At 40.3% G+C, this 20,322-nt stretch overlaps 2 protein-coding genes across 4 annotated transcripts; both read right to left on the bottom strand.

Moving 5' to 3' along the window:
• Window positions 1-647: 647 nt before the first annotated feature.
• On the bottom strand, window positions 648-11,404 carry LOC127375579 (kinesin-like protein KIF27). Its single transcript, XM_051421596.1, has 15 exons — window positions 10,832-11,404; window positions 10,244-10,444; window positions 8,282-9,282; window positions 7,747-7,890; window positions 7,481-7,657; window positions 7,111-7,322; window positions 5,997-6,118; window positions 5,736-5,873; window positions 4,937-5,151; window positions 4,355-4,417; window positions 4,066-4,236; window positions 3,770-3,958; window positions 3,420-3,641; window positions 2,594-2,792; window positions 648-2,454 (listed from the first exon to the last, which is right to left on the bottom strand). The coding sequence occupies exons 1-15, from the start codon at window positions 11,130-11,132 to the stop codon at window positions 1,856-1,858; spliced, it is 3,954 nt and encodes a 1,317-aa protein (XP_051277556.1). The 5' UTR covers window positions 11,133-11,404; the 3' UTR covers window positions 648-1,855.
• A 1,285-nt stretch (window positions 11,405-12,689) lies between these two features.
• qng1 (Q-nucleotide N-glycosylase 1) lies at window positions 12,690-20,322 on the bottom strand. Of its 3 annotated transcripts, XM_051421652.1 has the most exons (7): window positions 20,239-20,322; window positions 18,633-18,826; window positions 17,339-17,489; window positions 15,634-15,746; window positions 15,016-15,159; window positions 13,429-13,642; window positions 12,690-13,314 (listed from the first exon to the last, which is right to left on the bottom strand). In XM_051421652.1, exons 2-7 carry the CDS (start codon window positions 18,816-18,818, stop codon window positions 13,085-13,087), a joined length of 1,038 nt encoding a protein of 345 aa, XP_051277612.1. In that variant the 5' UTR covers window positions 18,819-18,826; window positions 20,239-20,322; the 3' UTR covers window positions 12,690-13,084. The 3 variants fall into 3 exon arrangements, with proteins under 3 accessions (XP_051277612.1, XP_051277611.1, XP_051277613.1); XM_051421651.1 differs by lacking the exon at window positions 20,239-20,322 and having other exon boundaries at window positions 18,633-18,844; XM_051421653.1 differs by lacking the exon at window positions 20,239-20,322 and having other exon boundaries at window positions 13,429-13,624; window positions 18,633-18,843.

Genomic DNA, 20,322 nt, shown 5'->3' with positions numbered 1-20,322 from the left:
TAATAATAAATACTGGCCATTATCAAGGTTGATATAACAACTATGCCAAGGGCCCCACAATTCTGTGTTAAAAATGATATTAAATATTATATTATTACTATTATTACATATTCTTTTTTGTAGCACATATCTTTATTGATTTTGAACACGATACATCACTTTTTCAAAATTAGTACGACGTTTAGGTCTCCCATTGTCTTAAATGAAGTTGCTCAATAACAATAACAGCAGAAAACTAAACCTGTGAATGTTAAATCATATTTCTAATTTTCTAAGTGAAAGAAATTCAGAATCAAATATATAAGTCTTATAACGGTATATAAAAGTATGACCCAGTATTCAAGTGTGGACTTCAGAGAGAGGCAGCACAAAGCAGAAGTATACTTGGACAGTGGGACAATGAAAGACAATCTTTCCACAGTTAATATGCTGCTATGCTGCCTTTTGAACTAAAACCTAAATATGTTTTTGGGGGGATTCAATCTCAACCCTTGATATTTAATAGTTTATTGATGTTGTGTATTTCATTTAAATAGACTTAAGTAGGTCTAGTGATTTAATCTCCCCAATCTGTCCATGGGTTAATTATGGATATTAGTAAATTTAACACATTCGACCGTAGAGTCAAGAGTCACCCATATAAAAAATAACTTACACAGCAATCAACATTTAATTAATGGTACATAGTGCACAGAGAAATAGAAAAAGTTTGTATCAAAAAATAAAATGCATACAAAACACTACCAAGCTTTCTATGACTGTTTTAGTGCAGAAAACAAACCTATTCTACCACTTTAAGTGCTGAACAGTGCCTTTTTCTTCCCAAGGAACTATTTGATTCCATTTAACAACAGATTGATCAACATGTTTTGCATAACCTCCTTATCTCTTAAACTAGTGTGTGTTTGCAAAAGGAAGAGAATCACATTAAATACCTCATTCTCACACAATATACATACGGTTGTACCTTATGTATTTATGTCAAAGAAACATTTTAAAGATTGTTTTTAAAACTTTAAAACAAGAGCTTGAAACTTAAGATCCCCAAATAACTTAGGGGAAGAAAACAAGAAATGTGCAGTGTTGTATTTGGGTGTGGCAAGAGCTGAGACAAAAATCTAAAAAGGGTGTGTTTCACTCTGTTTTTCAGTGTAAAAACACTGTCAAGTTATTGGGAGTACACACTGGCCTTTCTTTGTGTTTCGTCTTATAGCGAATGGCCACAACGCTACAGCATACAACATAGCCAGGTTCTGGGAAATCTGTGACCACAAAGGAAAACAGATAAATAGGAAGACAGTGATATGACAAGAGACTGAACAGGTTCACTATCAAAACATTTCAACATTTCGCACATTTCAGTCTATCTAAAAGACACTTTCTTCTCCTCAGGGTATAACCTCACATTCACATTCAAATTCACATTTCATGGTTTCACTATTCTGTGGTTACATCGAAGGCGTGAAAGGTGAATTCAGAATAAACTAAGAACAAAAACTGTTCAGCTTAACACACATTCTTCTCATTCTTTAGTATATTGTGAATATGGACATACATTAAATATAGGCCAGTATTGTGATTATGTGATAATTGAATGAGCTTGTGGGTACTTACCGATCTCAAAGCACCACAAAGTCCTTAAATTAAGTATTATCCAACAAACAATATATGAACATTTTCACAAGATACTTGCAATGAGAGGAACAACAATTCTTTTGTATTAAATTAGTTTTTGTCAATAGTGACACACATTTTCCGTTGTTTACTAGCAACTAGAATCTGCAGTACACACTGCTGCTGCTGAGTGACTTGTTGGTTCTATGATCTACGTAAAGCCACTGAATGGATCCACAAATCATCTGTCAGTGTTTCTGGGCACTTCTATGGAGTCCTCTAGTATTGATTCTGTGCTGGTATTCACTACAGACTGGAGCCTCCTTGTGGCAGAGCCACAGACCTGCAGGTTACCTGGAGAGATCTGTCTCAGCTCTTTGCGACACAACCGGACCGGTGTCATCTCTAAGCTCTCCCCACAGTGACCAGCCCCTCGTTCACTCCCCCCGAGGGACTGTGTGTTGTATTCGGGCACTTTTATCTTATTGCATGTTTGGAGGTCAGAGGATGAGGATGGTCTCCTTAAGTGAGAATCATTGTGTGTCTTTTTGTCTGTTTGCTCCGTGTGTATCTTTGTGTATGTTGTTGCAATATGCGTCTTTTTCTGTACCTCGTCAGTGTACATCTGGGGTTTGTTTGTCCTCGCATGTATCTGCATATTGTGTGTTTGTCTGTCCTCCTGTGTGTGTGAAAGCTGATTGACAGGGTGTAGGGTGTAACTGTGACGCTCTTTGAGTTTTTTTTTAAGCTCCCGGCTGGAGCTTTTGTAGAAAAACAGCTCTTTCTCCAGATGCTGCAGTCTGTCTTGGATAGCCTGCTGTGCTTCTCCTGAACCACCCTCTAAACACACACACACACACACACACACACACACACACACACACACACACACACACAGACAAATGGTAAAGAGAAGTAAATAAACAACAATATTCATCAAACAATTTCTGTACAGATACTTCTGACCAAATTTCCTCACCTTTAAGTTTCTGCAGCAGTAGCTGGATGTTGCTCTGGTGATCTCGGTGCTGCTGGGTGAGCCTGCGGTCTGCATCCAGGGCCAGGCGCTGCATGGCGACCTCCAGCTCCCTCAGCACCACCTCTTGCTCTCCAGCCTGCAGCTCCAGCTCTTCGCAACGCAAACGCCAACGGTGCTCCGCCTCCCGAAGACGAACAACCTGGACAGATTGATAAAGGTGGGAGGGAGCCAGATAATATAGCAGAGAAACACATTATAATGCAATATAATTACAAAGATATTGGCTGAACCTTTGTTTACTCTCACACCTGCAGAGAAAAATCAAGGACATCGCAAAACAGGTGGGAGGGAGTTTATCATGGTGTAATAGTATAAACATGGTGCTAAAGGCCTCCTGCAGAGAAGTTGATATAGTTTATAATGTTATTATAAACGGTAAGACGTGTCAGCTGGAAAAATAAAGAGCACAGTGGGGAGCATTAGGGGAGCAGACAGAGGCTGGATGTATAATTTAATTAGCTTTACAAAAATAGGGCAGCTGCATTTCTGACACACAGAAGCACATCACCTGGAGAGAGAAGCAAGGGAAGGTAAACAACAGAGGAAGAGACAAGGAGAAACATAAATCTCCAAAAAGAGAAGAAATCAGCATTCATGCATACATAGAATTTACTTATACACAGGAAATAATGAGAAAGGAAAAGGAAAACGGTAAAGGAAGTGAATACAAATATACAGAATTCAGGCACTGGTAAGGAAACTAGAATGAAGAGCATGTAGACTTTCTATGTAGAGCTAAATGTTGCACATATGCATTCGATCTTACCTTGTTGAAATATTTGACGAGCAGCTCTGAAGCCTCAGGTGGTGAAAGCTCCTTCAGCTTCCTGATGACATCACAGAGGTGGGCGGGTTCAGTGCTTTGTGACTGACGTGAAGAGGAGATCAACAGCTTCTTCTGCTTATCCTGGATGGAGTGGTTTTTAAACTCCAGAGCTGCATCCAGAGCTTCAATAGCTTCCTCCAGCTGGAGCAGGGAGTGCTCCTCCTACATGAAGACACAAAAAGATGCACACTGATGAACAATAACATGCATCATGAAATAGGGTCTGATATTAGAACAGTTTACCAAAGCCTGTGCATCATACACATATACAATGTTCTCTTTTTTCTGACCTCCACAGTGAGCACTCGGTTGTCCTTCAGCTGGGCGTCAAGAATGTCTCTCCTCTTTTTAAGTGTGTCTCTTTCCTTCTCCAGTTCTTCTATGGTGACTCCTCCAGCCTGCTTCACACTGCTGCTCTGCAGCTGCTCCTCCAGGGACTCCAACTGCACCGACACATGCAGCAGGTCCTGACTTAAAGCCTGAAAAGTGATTGATAAAAAGCTTCAATAATATGTGATGCCAAAATTAAATTGAACACCATATCACAAAGGGCATCGAGTGTATGTTCACACATATACAGGCTGACCTGACTGGAGCGGAGCATCTTGATCTCCAGTTTGTTTTTCTGTTGCAGACAGGCCTCTCTGTGCAGGAGCACCTCCTCCCTCCTCGTCAGCTCCTCCTCCAGGTCCTGCAGCTCTGCTCTCTTCTGGAGCACTTGCTCCTCCTCCTCCTCCAGCCAACTTCTGTCACACAGCTGCAGGGGGGACAAGGAGGAGCAAGTAGGGTGAGGAGGGGAAAAAAGGATTGTTGGGGGAGAAAAAGCAAAAACTGAAGAATGTATACTGCTTCTATATTGAACAATAATGTTTTACCTTTTCTTTTGACTCTTTCTTGAAATTGCTTTTGCACACAGTCATGTCTCCTGCCCTTTTCTCCTATAAACAAAAAAACACAAATCATGTTTACTCAACCGGTCATTAATGAGTCTCTCAACTGAGTTGTGTGGATGATATACATACTCATGGTCCCTTCCACCTAGATCAGGGTTAATAATAGTTTAGTCACACTGATATTAAAATGCTAAAACCAGATTTATATTTAAATGTCAAACTTAAATATCAATTAAGAATGAAATTTAAGTTATTTTTTAACTGTTCTTTTACACTTTGTGGATACATTGCTTCTCCACAAAGTTTACTAGCTTAACTGGTTGTGGGATATCTGAAATATCAAATATCTATCAAAGTGATCACAAATACAACAGTGTTACCATTTGTTTCTCTTGTAAATTTGCTCATCAATCAAAAAAATTATTTTAAATGTTTGTATCAACAAAGCTGACATACAGGTTTGCACAAGACTAAACTGAAGTTTAATGTTTTCTCTTCTTTCTATTTCTATCCCTTTTCAGACATGTTTGCTGGTACTTGGTTTTAAAAATCTGTACAACTAACCCCATTCTGGTTAAGTCCTCTGTTATTGTCACTGGTCTCTCTCTGCTGCCTGAGGCTGGTCTGAAGCTGTGCTCTCTGCAGTCTCATGTGCTGCAGGCTGCGGTACACCTCCGCTCGGACCTGCTGGCTCTGCATGGAAAGTCTTGCCAACACGTCGGCTGCTCTGCCATCAGCACTGTGCCTGCCATGTCTGTCCACTGCTTGAGACTGCTTGTCTGTCAGACAAAAACACACATTCAGATGTTTGATACTACTATGATGGTAATGGTAATTATGGTTGTTGCCTGGAGCTTCAGTATAAAAGCCCAGGCGATCAAAGGTAAATAAGAATTAGTCAGTCTGTGGTAAACAGTACAGGATTATAATCAAAACAGGTTTTAAAGGGACTTCAGATCTGAATTTTCTCCCTTTTTGGTCCTTCACTTAGACCTTGGTTCAGAGGGAGGCCTCAAACTGCAACAGCAACATTTCCAAACCTGAAAAGCCTTGATTTTTATGTGCTTTCTTCTGTACCCCATTATCACTATCGGCTGGTCATGTGTACGTGTTGCTACTATATCATCAAACTAACACATTGTCTTTCTCTGTGCTACTGTTCCTTGGATTCACAAATCCACTTAACAGAAGCCTCTAGAAGCTGCAGGAATGTTTCTACCGACCTTGGCTGACACAGAATTCCACACACTCACTGAAACAAAAAACAAATCAGCCAAAGATTTCCACTGTTCTTCACTCGCTATAACATGTTAAGTAAACACGACAAACCTACAGGAATACACAAGTTATTATATAAACACACCAGTTTTTTCCAGCTCTTTGAGGAGCTCCTCTTTCATGCGCATGTTGACTGACAGATCTTGGATCCTTCTCTGAGTGACACTGGCTCTTAATCTCGCCTTCCTCAAATGGCTCTGATTGCCGTGGTTTTCCTTGGTCCCTGGAAGAAATAGCAACAATCTGACAGCTGACAATATGAAAAAGAAACAACTTCTTAGATATAAAATAACTACTTGGAATATGAGAGATCTGAAACAGGAAAGCAAAAAGGACAATAGTATACCTGTGGCTCGCTGAGGCTGCTGTACTAATTGGTTTCCATTAGATGTTTGGTCTAGTCCAGTGTTTTTGTCTTTCAAAGCTGATTTCTTCTGCTGGCTGGTCCATGTTCGGTTTAAAGAATGTCTGGAGTAACGTCACAGTATTTGATTAGGCACATCATTTCAGATTAATTCACTGCTGTAGGATTTTCTGAAGGAAAGATTATTGGTGTGTTTGTATTTCTGTGGCGCATGGCATGCCTTGCAATACACTTGGAAACTGTACATTAACAATGTAGGCTGGCATTGTTAATGGCCAATCACATTAGCTGCTCCCAACGTCTTTAAAAGCGGTATGTTCGCTGCCTGCCAGATGTGCACAAAGCACCTTTTTATACACTCCAAAATTTGCACTGCAGAAATAAGGAGGTTGTGGGAAGTTATTTTTGACTAGATTGAGGTGCAGAAGGGTAAAGCTATTGGTGATGTTATTTTGAGACAGTACTTTGCAACCACTTGGTGCTGGTTGCCCAAAATGTAATTAATTAAATAGACTGTATATGCCATGTGTAATGCATTGTAAGTAAATGCCAGACTTAAGTTAGAGACTGCAGGTGGAACCATACCACAATAAAGAGTATTTTTCCTTTCTACTAGTTGAAAATTGCATAAAAAAGGTAAAAATTAAAAGCATTCAGGGTGTGTTTGATGAAGGAAACTTGGATGCACCAACTAAAGTCACTGTGTGGACCACATCTGAATAGGCAGGTGGCTGACAGCAGAAAATGCAGTCATCCTTGACACAATAATTGTAATGTGTCACTGGATTGCAAATGACAAACCCCCTACTGTGCCTCACTTCCCATGTTGGTGCATGGAGGGCCACTGCTATACAAAGCGGCAGCAGGTGAGGAATAAATGTTAGCACCTGAAGAAAATGCTACTTTACTGACACAAAGCTAATCCTTCACACTTTAGTTTACATTTCATTTAATAACCAAATTATTGGCTTCTTAGTTGCCACATAAAAACAAGAACTTAGTGACTCACAGGCTATTGGTTGATACTGTAATAAATGTAGTGAATTACCAATGGCTTGACAAAGAATCAGTAGGCTTACATTATACAGGCTCTCACCTAAATCCCATTCTGCCCACAAAGATGTCCTCATCCTCCTCTTCCTCCTCCTCCTTCTTCTTTTGATGCCTGTCTTTGCTCTCTGCCTGTTGTTTCATGAACGGACAGTACACCTCATCCTTTTCCTCAATTTCAGCCAGCAGGAGGTGACCGCGCATCTTAAAGGCTGCTATCACCCTTTCCAGTGAATAGGCTGGGGGACTGGAGTGAATCTACCAACAACACATGTGTAAGGACAGAAATATGCACAGCCATGAAGTGAGTGCTTGCATGCACGTATGAATGTATGCAGCAACATCTTTTAGAACTTAACAAGAATTAAAGTCACAACAATTACACACAGACAGAACAACACAGTGCAGCTACCTACCCTCCTGGGTGGCAGTGGTCCACAGCTGTGTCTGATCAGAGGGACACTGTGGGGTCTCTTGCCTGAGTTCCCAGAAGCCCCAGCTTCCACTGTTGCTCTTGATGTTGTACCCCTGAAGGTCAAGAGGTCGCTGCGAAGACGATTAATGAGCATCTGCTGGTCCACAAGTTGTTCTGTCTGAAAAGATTCAGTTTTTATTTGCAGATACAATGCTGAAGGTGTCAGTATCCCTTTCTACTGTTATAGAGCTGGACACTTCTCCTCACCTGTATACGAGTACGTTCCTTTTCTTCCTCTAAGGCCCGAAGATGGGTTTCGCTCCCTTGAAGAAGTTTCTCTACTTCTTTTTGGACCTGTCTCAGCTCTGCATCCTTCTGCTCCAGTAGCTGTTCCTCTATGGTGAGAGCTTCCTGAGAGACACATTGAGAGATTCCTTTACCTTGACTTGTGGATATCTTATGATTCAGTTCAGCAGCCCTCCTTTTTATTTTTTAGTAAGTAAAAATAACTTAATTGTCCATGTAACTAACTTCCTCCAGTGTGACTAAGGCTTTTGACAGTATGATCTCCTCTGGTAATAACGGATATCACAGTGGACAGTGTTACATGATCCTAATGGATAAAAATAGGGATCATCACCGACATCTCCGAAAAAGAGAAAACATACAGCAGCTAAAAAGGGATATCCATTCCCTGTATGTATTCTGTGAATGTCTTAGATGATGGACCAGTTCCCATCAACTGTCGGATAAAACATTTTTATTGCTGATGTGATGTTTCTTTTTCATGTTTTATCATTACCTTGCATTTGTTGAGTTCCTCCCTGAGCTTTAATATAAGGTGGGGTTGGTCTCCATTCACCTCTGAACACTCCTTATCATCAGCTTGATGTGTGTGATTGAGGGCTGTCAGTCTCTCCTGCCAATCCTGCAGTCTCTGCCCAAAAGAAAGACTTGGAGTGGGTCCAGGGATATCTGCAAGAAGGGCTGCAGCTTCCTGTGCCAGAAGGCGGTACGTTGTTGGCTCCTCTTGGTTCACCCTCTTATATGGATCAGATATCCTCATCTGACTGGACTGTTTGAGGTGGTCCCCCTCTCCAAGTCTTCCACCTGTCCTCTCCCTTTCCATCCCCACCTCTCTCTCCTTCTCTTTCAGTAGCTCTCTCAGTGTCTGCACTTCATACTGAAGCTCGCCCAGTCGAGCCTCACCAGGGTCCCAGGTTGTGGGAGACGATTTAACGTCTGGGTGAGCAGATACTGCTCCGGGACGGTTACGAATGTGTCGAGCCTTGGATGCGAACTGTAGGACACTCAGAGTCTCAGCTACACTGTGGTGGGATGGGCTTACACATGCCACCATCAGCGTATGGGCGGTGCCTCCCAGTGAATCACGGAGGAGACGGGTAATCTTGGCATCACGGTACGGTATATGTGCACTGTTGCAGCTGTTACCACGGCGATTTCGTCCAGGGTCAGAGAGGGCACGGATGACGTTTCCCAGTGCGAGCAGGCCCGTGTTGATATGAACAGACTCTTTGAGCCGTGCTCCAGTGTTCCCTGTTTTTCCAGCACGCTCCGAGCCGGCTAGGTCAACCAGACAGAGTTTAGAGGATCGGACCGCTTTTAAGGAGGACTTGTTGTTGTGGCAACACTGAGTAAGCTGAAGGGTGAGGATGGCGTGAGAGCGACTGGAGTGCTCGTTCATCCCTGTGGTGCCAGTGTGGCGCAGGGCATTGCCCATCTCTAAAACACTAAGTAGCTCCTCTGCGGAGGTGACAACCATCTCTTTGGCTCCAACCACCACTGAAAGAAAAAAAGACCACACAATTACCTTTTTTGATGAAACACTTTTAGTTGTAATAGTATTTTCCACAGTGGGCAGTAATCCAATGTGCAACATAGCGTCAAATCTCACTGCATTACTATGACTTCCTCATCCTCTCTGTAATAATGTCTGGCCCTCAGGTAACAGAAGAGCCACAAATTTGACACATTAAGATCATTTTACTAATCATAAATACTATTTTGACTGATACATATTATGTCTTCTGCAATTTCAGCGATGTCACAAGTGTTATCTCTTGGATTTGCAGACTAAACATCTAGAACAAAAAGCCTAAGTTATAAAATGGGGGCATGGAGTTTGACAGCTGTGTGCATCAACAAAGTGAGGAGGGTCTAATTCAATGGGAAATGTAGGATCCAGTGTGTCAGGAATCAATCAAGAAATCCATTCATCATTATACAACACAAGGCTGTATAATGAAATTAAAGTTTGTAGTTCCTTCATGTTACACACATAGAAAAAGATTATCAAATTCATAGAATAACATAAAATAAAATAAAAAAACAATATATATAGTAATTTATATACACATAAACATACACAAATACACCCAGGAAAAAATCTACAGTGCATCTGTTGAATTTGCATCTGGTTGAATGGCTAAAAAGCCACAATATGTTGACTTTGGTTGTATCAATTAACTTTTTAAACTGTCTCTTGCAAGTTAACCGACTTTTTGGAAGTGCAGTACTGATTCACTGGAGCACATGAATGGACAACTTTGTGACGCAATGAATGTGGGCTTGTCCTTAAATAGGATTGGGGTAAATAAACAGCTGGAGATTGGATAAAATATATCCAAACTCCAGCTGTTTATAAGGACAAAATCCACACAGGACTGAGGGTGATAACATCTTAAAAAGTTAAAATGAGTCAAAACTAATAACAAACTACCAGTCAAAAAGACTTTTTAATAACCTGTGTTTCCCCTCTCATCCTCTCTGATATGAAGCTCTTTGTGGATGGTGTGCAGCTCCAGAAGGTCTCGCAGTTCCTCCCTGTACAGCTCCATATACGAGACCCGCACAGTGGCTTCCACACCATCACTGTTCTTCCTCTTCTCCCCCAGCAAAAAGAACACATCCTGGGCCACACGGTCAATAATTCCTCCCTCTTCATCTGAGAAGGTTTTGGAAGGAGACACACAGTTATAAAGCAAGTGTTGCAAAGACCCGAGAGTAAAGCATTAAAAGGGACCTTTGAGGTCAAAAGTCTAGTATAACAATGGCACAAGAGCAGATAACTGGTCAGGAAAGCTTGCTTCCATGGCTTTAACACAAGAACTTGAACAAAACTCTAAAAATCATGCAATTTACACACTCTCCACAGCTCCACCAGCTGAAATCCTGGGTGCCATCTTAAAACACTCAAATATTACATATACCCCACCGTATACAAACCCCTTGGACAAAGATTTCCAATCTTCCTAACTAATCAATCCATGTCTGGATCTTTCTAACCTCATTTTGGGGATAAAAACTACCATCTGTGCTCTGTACAACTTACCCAGGTTCCCCCCTCCTCCGAGCGTGTACGTCTTCCCTGACCCTGTTTGTCCATAACAGAAGACGGTGGCATTGTAGCCGTCGACCAGGGACTCCACCAGGGGCTGGACGCAGGACTCGTACACCTCATCCTGGTTGGCTGTTTGTCCAAACGCGTGGTCGAAGGAGAAGAGTCGGTCTGTGCCGAGCATCACCTGCGCGGAGCCCGGCACCACCCGCACACACACCTGGTGGTTGTGGAGGACTTCTTTGCGAAGCAGGGGACGGATACGGACCGCCACCCGGACACACTCCTCACTCATGGCGGACGGAAATGTAACGGAGAAGCACTATCGTTAATGTAGCGTTAACTTACTCGTACGTGACTTAACGTAACTTTCATACCATTAACTCACAGCGGAGTTGGTAAAACATCTTTTTTTGAGCTCTTCAACTTGTTAGAAGATGAATAAACATGAACAAAACGATTTAACGTTACATTGTGTCGGATATTGGCCGTATATTGGTGTGTTTAAGTATCCTCGTTGTCATCTGTCTTGTTGTTGTCTTGGTCCCAGCTCCCGTTTGTTGTCGATCCTCGGTTGCCCGGGAAACCGCCGCCGTGGTGCCGCTGCAGTCGATGAAAGCGGGATGCGTTCAAGAGGCTTCGTGGAGGACGGAACCGAGTGGTACCTGAAGGCAACAGCGCCATCTTGTGAGTGTGCTGTTTCTTCCTCACCTCCAGCTCCAATAAAATATCTGATCATATGAAAATGAAAAAGCATTTCATATTCCATGCACAACAAATACGTGAATGTATTTATAATATATTATACCACATTATATTCATACTGTATTATAAATATATATCCCATATATCACATACTATATTATGTTATACTGTTTTATTAAATAATGTACAACATCATATTTCTATATTAATACAGAAAACAAGTACTTCATTATATACTATTCTGGTGTATGTGATAGTAGATGGTATCATATTACTCTTATATTACTACAGTTTTCTGCTACCTAACACACCAATCTGTCGCTTTGGCTGAGATACAGCGTTATTAAATGCCTGGTAATTTTGAGTTTAATTGTCACTTGTATAGTGAATATAGTATTTATGTGTACTTATTTCTGTCCTGCTGCTACGCAAGAATTCCCCCTCTGGGGATTAATAAAGGCTCATTTTATCTTATATTAATGATCTAAGCTCTAACAATTTAATTAATTATTTATTGATTATTTTAATCTATTTATACACATTATTTATTTTATGACTGATGTATTTGATATTTAACATTTTGAGGCTCCAATAGGTTTCTTTTTCTACCTTGCAGAAATATACTGTATAGGCCTACTATATAAATATATATGAAATATTCAATATCCAGTTTAAACCTCTCCCAACACATCTTCCTAAAAGATATCTCTCTTACTTTATTGTATAAAATTTATCATCAGTTAAACATGTCTTATTCCAGTTCATCCCCAAGAAAAGTTACATCTTTACATCAGGCTGCTGCTCCTTCTCCTGCCTTTTCTTCCTCCAAGCAAATACTAAATGCCCACAGCAATACAATATTTTTCTAAATTAACGTGAACAAAATGACATAAATGATTTTCCAAATTATTTCAGATCACGTTCCAGCTGTTTGTCCCATTTAACACTGAACTAACCCATTTGTTACTCAAAACTCTTGTATTCATTATATTCAAATGTAAGTTATACTAGATTCATCACTATGATTATAATACATCTCTTCTGAAATGAGAAGACTTCTTTAGGCAGTGCAGACATCCTGCTTTAAGGTAAGAAGTGGATGTGATGATCCCCAGAAATTAATCTATTGCAACATCCTTAAAAAATATTATATCTAATTAAAATGTTTTATTTTCACAGTTTGATCAGTGTCACTTTACAAGTTAAAATCTCTGCAGAGACACAGGTGTGTTCATCATGGTACATTTACATACAGTATGTGATCAGTTGCTATCCATTACAGTGAGAAGTTTCTTGGAAAATGTTCCACATGAACAGTAAACATTTTAATTGCCTGCAAATGGCCAACAGTGCTACTTCCCACATACACCAACAAGCTACATTTAAGCTTGACACTTGCTTCCATTGCAGCGAGTGAGAAGCCCATTTGTACATATATCTGGCACGGAGACACGCTTGGCTTTATCCCAGGGAAAGGCACCCATGCCAAGGCTGCACATTGAGAAGTGCAGCCTACTGTAAGTAATTCTGCCAGCTAACTTGTCAGTAGTAAACACAGCGGGTGTGGTGTATGGGAATGTGGGCCATCTCTTTGTGGTGCTGCTTGGCGTAAGGCCACAGGTAGAAGTCGATGATTGCGGAGTTGATGTTGCAGGTCTGTCCATCTTTCTCCTGCACCAGCTTGCAAAGACGGTCTTTGATCCGCTCCACAGACCAAATTGAACAACCTCGGATTTCAACCTCTCGTCTGTCCCCTGAACTCAGCAGCTCGCCTGAGAGAAATAAGATACAAACACATAGCATGCAGAGCGATTATGGCTTTCTATTTTTAAATGTTTGATTTCTTTATGACCAGAGAAACACGTGCACATACACTCCTGTCTCACCGTTCTTCAGGGCCTGCATCAGTGCGCCAGAGTATCGTAGTGCTCCGAAGTATACGAGAACCTGAGGGACCCTGTAGTCTGCGAACATGGTGAGCCAGTCAATGTCAATGATGTCTTCCTCTCCTCTGGCCTCCATGATGCCCCAGAAATCTGCCACCAGGATCTGGGCTCGCTTGTAGAACGAGATTCTCTTCCCCTGAAACAGAGAGCATTTCTACAATCTTTATGTGCTGTTTGATCATTTGTTCTTAAGCCTTTGTTATTTATTACTAGACAGATTTTATCGAACTAAGATAACATAATAAAGAGTAATTTACTCCTTCGCTGACTGTATAATATGAAGACTTAGAAATCTTGCTGCGCTGTCTTTGGCCAGAAGATGGAACTCTCACATCACAGTTTATCTTAAGTTCTCCAAATGCATACATTTATCTCAGATCACATGCATTTCCTATGTTTTATACATTGTATATATTTTTACAAGATTATGAATTCAAAGTCTTCACACAATTGTACATTACATTCACTGTATACACAATGAGTTTTGGAGAAAAACTGGAGCAAGCAATGACTTTGACTCCATAAAATTAAAGCATTTATTTCCCCAAATATTGTGGAAGTTACAATTGGCTTACATAGTAATATATAATAGACAATAGATAATTAAACAAAGACCAAAGATCCTTGTGGTAGGCAGTTGAGGTCAGAAACAGGAGACCCACCCCAAACTGATTTCGCTGAAATCTAGGTGTTATCTTGGATTCGGAACGCAGCCTCACAGGTGACATTACAAGCATACTATACTGGGACAGCATGTTGCCACCAAAAAATATTTCCAAAGTTAAATCCATCTTGTCTCAGTCAGACGCTAAAAAACTGGTTCATGCATTTATCCCCTCTAAGCTAGACTACCGTAATGCTCTTCTTGCCAGACTTCCCAAAGACAGTACGGCGGCTCTGGCCTGAGAGTGCACTCACTGCGACAAGAAAAACTGAACATGCTACTCTATATCACTTCACTGGCTTTCAGATAAAATACAGAATTGATTTCAAAATACTGTTCATGGTTTATAAATCACCTAATACTTAATACCACAACTGTGCTGTCATTTTTAAAGTAAGCTTAAAACCCATCTCTCGGGACTATGCCTGGCTAATGCCTCCATCTCAGTGGTTGTCTTCCTGTCTATCTCTCTCTCTCTCTCACACACACACACACTTTTTCAGCATATGTGGGTGGGCAGGGGATAAATAACTTTATAATGTATTCATGTTTTATTTTATCTTTTTGCTGTGTGTGAAGCACATTGCACTCACACTGTCTTAAATGTGCTATATAAATGAACTTGACTTGGCCTATCCATTACTACATAATTTTACTATCTGAGATGTGTTAAATGTTTTAATCATGTGAGATAGGTGACAAAATAAAACCTAAACAACAAAAAATGTGAAATCATTAATCCATGAGCTTGTCAAGCAGTAAAAATATAGAATTTCAAGGATGTTTTGTGGGAAAACTTTACTGGAAGACCTGAAATTTTATCCACAATTGTCCAAACTGTCTCAACCCTCTATAACTCTAACCTCATATGTAGCTTCGTCCCTATAGGATGGGATCTTCTCTACGATCAGTTCCACCATCTTCTGGGCGTCGTTCCCGGCTCGGCTGATAAAACTCCGGAAGCTTCCGCCGTGTTCCAGCAACACACGGCCGCCTTCAGTCAGCACCTTGTGAGGAAGATTCAGTATGTGACGTGTTCAAAGTTAACTTTCATGATGAGTAGGAGGTTAAGAGCTGCACACTTTCAATTTACACTCATCATAAAGGGAATGGAGTTCAGCCAGTAATGTAACATTAATAGATATCATAATTATATGAGCTTTGAAATCAGTTTGTCTTGTATATGAATGTATATATGGAAATAAATGCAGAGAGGTGGTAAAAAAGGAATAAAATAACCTGTCAAGGAACATGGTATATAAGGTTGGTGTCTCATGTATTATATTGACTTGAGTTTATTGATTAGAGAGATGAGATGGTACATCTTGTATTTCTCACCACATCTGTTTGTCTTTAAATTAAAAAAGCACCGTTACATATAAGTACTGTGAAGGATGTGCAGTCAAGTAGTATGGTTTTGTAAAGTTTGACTTGTGGATTAGTACCACAGATATGGGACATTAACATGAGAGTGTTGGGACCTGGTGGCGCTCCTGAAGCATGGGCATGGGTGTTTTATTGTCTGACCGAAGGACGTGTGCCAACTTCTCCACGCTCATCTGAGAGAAGTACTTTGGATCAGTGATGGGTATACCTGTGGACAGCGGTAGAAGAAGTATTCAGTAAAAGTAGAAATACCAAAAGTCTCAGAATACCCCCTTACAAGCAGAATTTTGTGTAGCCAGTGTGTAGGATTCAGTGGCCTCTAACGGTGAAGTTGCAGATTGAAACCATTTGAATAAGTCTAAAGGCCCTATCTACAGCCAGTGTTTGGTTTGTCAGTTCTGGGCTAGTGTAGAAAGATGGTGGTTCAACATGGCAGACCCCATAGAAGAGGAGATAAAATTCTAAAGGTGCGAAAACACAACAATTTCAAGTGATTGTAAACTAATGAAAATGCAAAACCTTCGAAAGCAAACTATTTTGGGATTTTCACTTTCTTCCACAGTTTCATTGCAAAAAATACCTAGAAACATTGCACAATATTTTCTTAGAAAACCTGCTGTGAAATCAGATATTTTAGGTCACAACAATCACAAGAAAAGCTCTTGAAATCCTTGAAGGACTTTTTAAGTAAAGGTAAACAATATCAGCAAAATGTTCTTGTATAAGACTCTGTATGTACTACATACTTTTTATACTACTTATATACTATTTTATATATATAAAATAATGTAAAATACTTAATGTGCACACAATTTTATAAGCTTTTTATAGTACTTGGTAGACTATAGGTCTATTACTGTAGTGAAGTAGAACTATACTTTAACTATAACTTTGCATAAAATGGTAAAGCTCAAGTAAAGTACCTCAAATTTGTACCTAAGTTCAGTACTTGAGTAAATGCACTTGGTTACATTCCACCACTGAGGAGAAGAGAAGCAGCTAGAAGGAGTTATCTTTAGACAGGAAATACTACAGAGAAAGAGAAAGAGGACACTCAAAGGAACTAAATTATGACAGTGTAGTATAATAACAGGAATATAACTACACAGTAGCCAGTTCTCTCAAGAGGCTCAAAAGACACAATTTTTTTCTGATCTCACGCTGTCAACCCTTGAGATTCACACTCTGGAGCAAAGCTACCTGTGCTTTTCTGAGAGAATCTCTTGTAATTATAAAGGCCACAGCGACCACACATTGAGAGCACTATTCCATATGAGACATAATTGATTCATATCCGGAGTCATTCACGCTAATTATGAGTGATTCACAGGCGCATGCAGAGCTACAAGCAATTTCCCAGCAGTCCAAGTTCAAGTAAAGGGCACATACACAATAATTGGTAATAGGAGTGCACAACAAAAGCACACAGAAAAGGAGAACAAAAAGATACATAAAATAGGGCTTGAATATACGTCTTTTTCTCCAGAGATGAAGCTGCTAACAAAAAAGATAAATCTATAAAAAGGGCAACAATGTCATCTAACACATTACCATCTTACCTTTTCTTCATCCTGACATTTCTTTCACCCAGATTGTCTTTTTTTTGGGTAGAATCTGGTTTGTTTTCTGTTTTCAACTCAACTTTACAGCTGAGAGAGGAGCTGAGCTGAGTGCAAGCTAAATCAATGTACTATTAAACAAAACAATATGTTATTTTTGAACTAATTAAATGGCTGTAACACCCCTTTAACCCAGCAATAAACTAAACTCTGGTGTATTTGGTGCTACACATGCTCTCACCTTCCTCCATGGCCCTGGTGATGGCAGCACACAGGGTCATATAGCCTGTGTACGTGGTCCCTTTATAGGTCACCTCACACTGTTGCGTTTCTTCCTCTGGCCAAAAGGAGAAATTCATAGTGTCGACCACAAACACCCAGTTCAGGGCCTGCTATGTGGAAAAACAAGAGAGCAGAAAAAAAGAGAGTTCTACCAAAATGCTTAAATTGAGCAGTGAAAACTACATTTGGGGATGTACATTTCTGTCTTCCACCATGGGATCTAAACAGAGGATGCTCAAGGTAAATGGTCCAATTCCCCCCATGTTGTCCTGAATAAATACTTTGTCTGTAGTAAACGTCTTAACCAGTTATAATTAACGTCTAAGCTGTGATGACGTTATTTTCCAAACTGAAATGCAGTGGTCGAAGAAACATTCCGATTATTTACTTAAAAGTCCAGTGTGTAAGATTTTGTGGGATCTAGCGGTGTAGTTGCAGATCGCAACTCTGTCGCTTCACCCTCCCCTTTTAATCATGAACGAGAAACTACGGTGGCCAGGAAACATGCAAATATTGTGAACACCCCCATCTAGAGCCAGTGTTTGGTTTGTCCCTTTTGGGTGGGCAACTGTAGAAACATGGCGTCCTTTAAAGTATAAAAAGCGTGTAAAATATTCTAGTATATTCTATTATTCAGTATATCACTAACAAATACATGTGAAAGCATTTTAATATTGTATTTCATCATTGTGGATCCAATTTTAGACCACATAACAGTACTGCATCGTATCATATAGGTGTATCATATGTTTTTTGATGTCATCTCTTAATCAGCAAAGTGACTAGTACTGATAGATAAATGTAGTGGAGTAAAAAGTACAATATTTCCATCTGAAATGTAGTAAAGTATGGGTATAAAGTATCATAAAATGTTAAGTACGAGTGCCTCAAATTTGTACTTAAGTACAGTAGTTACATAGTAATTCAGTCAAATTATCGGGCTGAATTAAGTTCGTCTCAAAAGTAGTTGACTACTAATGATTATGTGATAATCTACAAACTATCTGAAGCATGTAGAAAGCAGACTACATTAGACAATACTCAATCAATCTGAAGTTTCACTGTTAACTCAAGATTGTATGAAGAGAAGAGTTGGCCCATAGAATCATTATCACCTGTCATCACCTCATTGATGCAGTGTTACTGTTGCCACTGAACAACATGCTCTATGTACCGTGTGATTGTCTACATGTGTGTATTTATAAAAATATTCTAGTTCTCTGGGTGGTCCCAGCTGTTGACAGACTCCCCTGGTCAGAGGTAGGCGCTGGAGCCAACGGATTTGCCTTCTTCCAGCCACTGGCGGTCAGATCGTCACTGTGTCGGAGACTGTAGAGCATCTCTGCTACCTTCTGCACTCCCTCCTCCTCCACAAACACATCGCGACTCCGCTCTGCTATGAACTGCCCAGACTCACGGGGAAACAGAGGCGGCTCCATGACGGACGCTGTAATTTATGCAGAGGAAACACACCTGACGGGACACTTGTATAACAGGTAGGCACACGAGCATGTATACAAACAAACACATTCCCCGGCAGTCCCTAGATGACTAATGTTTTCTTAGATACACATTCATGTTTGTGAGTTTGCAAATACGCCTTAAACCAAACATTTCCAGCCCTAAATCCACTCCATCCATCCAGCCTGTGACATTATGTCAAAAATGTAATAATCAGGGCTGCAAGACTTTTTACGTTCGTATCATATACATTTAAACATCCACTTCATATAAAAATAACATTTAAAAGGGTAGTTTAGTGCAAAATCATTCCAAAGGTTCATGTAAATGCATGAAACTGTTGATAAGAAGAGCAAGTTTAAGGCCTTTGTATGTTGTTTGGCTGCAAACAACAAAGATGATAAGAAAATGTGTAGAAACTGCTGTTTGCATTTTTCTTTTGCATTTATTTTGTACATTTCTTGTAGTAATTGATCACTGAAGTGGCCCCTCCAATGAGATGACAATACCAGCAGTGATTCCAAGTCAATCTGAGTTTGAGACCCCTGCCTTAAGAAGTCTAAATCCATTACAGACTTCAGGATCAGCTTCTAAGAGCATGCATGGGTACGTGCGTGCAGGGGCAGATGTGAATGTCTGTGCCCTATTCACACTGAAACACCAATATCCTACATACATCTCCGAGGGGAAGTGACATTTTAAAGATGATGTCCCTGCTTTATTAGGTAATTCACAATTAACAAAACATAACCAAGATGAGAGAGACATAACGAACAATTCTTTTTTTTTAAAAGAAAAACCTTACATGCCTTCTCCAGTGTTTTTTAGGGTCTGACTTCACTCTCATCTCATGTAGGTACTGTAAAAGTACTAAAGAGAGCACAAACATAAAAGCCCTGCACACAGGAGCATCTCTGACCAACCCCATTATTAAAACCAAAAGAACTAAATTACATCCTTCTCTCCGTCAACCTCTAAAAGCTGCCTCCTCTCCTCCATCAATCTGAAGTGTGTTAATGATGTATTTCCTATCAGACTGATAATAGGACACTGTGACGCACAAACACAGTGGCCTACTCAATGAAACTCATTTTCTCTGCTCTTTCTGCGGTGAGTCGCTTCATTTACTTTTCACTGGGAAATAAAACAGGGTGTTTTTTCTTGGAAATAGCAGCATCGTCCAGCCCAGGTATAAGACGTCTTTACGTTTTATTACGAGCAAAGTGCACGTCCTATCTCCCTCTGGTGCTCTCTCTCTCTCTCTCCACTATAACACCGACGCTACTGAGCTTTCCACGCCGTCAATCAACAATGCAAATATAATTATAACACAAACTTTGTGTTCAGCGACGATGTACCACTTTATTCGTACATAAACATTAATTTAACCGAACTTACCAATGAGTACAGGGACAGTATACTGCAAGCTCGTCGTGTTTCCGCTACCTGTTTTTCCAGCTGTTGACCAATCAGAGCCTCCGT

The sequence above is a fragment of the Dicentrarchus labrax genome, unplaced genomic scaffold (genome assembly GCF_905237075.1).
Source record: "Dicentrarchus labrax unplaced genomic scaffold, dlabrax2021, whole genome shotgun sequence".
NCBI lineage: Eukaryota > Metazoa > Chordata > Actinopteri > Moronidae > Dicentrarchus > Dicentrarchus labrax.
This window is presented reverse-complemented; position numbering and strand designations above follow the sequence as displayed.

Excerpts from the sequence above, each read along its gene's own strand:
- LOC127375579 (XM_051421596.1), bottom strand. The coding sequence starts at position 11,132 with ATGAGTGAGGAGTGTGTCCGGGTGGCGGTCCGTATCCGTCCCCTGCTT. Across the intron at positions 9,283-10,243 it reads GGATGAGAGGGGAAACACAG|TGGTGGTTGGAGCCAAAGAG; the intron begins GTTATTAAAAAG and ends TTTTTCTTTCAG. Across the intron at positions 3,959-4,065 it reads AGATGCTCCGCTCCAGTCAG|GCTTTAAGTCAGGACCTGCT; the intron begins GTCAGCCTGTAT and ends ATCACTTTTCAG.
- qng1 (XM_051421652.1), bottom strand. The coding sequence starts at position 18,818 with ATGGAGCCGCCTCTGTTTCCCCGTGAGTCTGGGCAGTTCATAGCAGAG. Across the intron at positions 15,747-17,338 it reads CACCAGGGCCATGGAGGAAG|GTATACCCATCACTGATCCA; the intron begins GTGAGAGCATGT and ends CGCTGTCCACAG. Across the intron at positions 15,160-15,633 it reads TGCTTCAGGAGCGCCACCAG|GTGCTGACTGAAGGCGGCCG; the intron begins GTCCCAACACTC and ends CTTCCTCACAAG.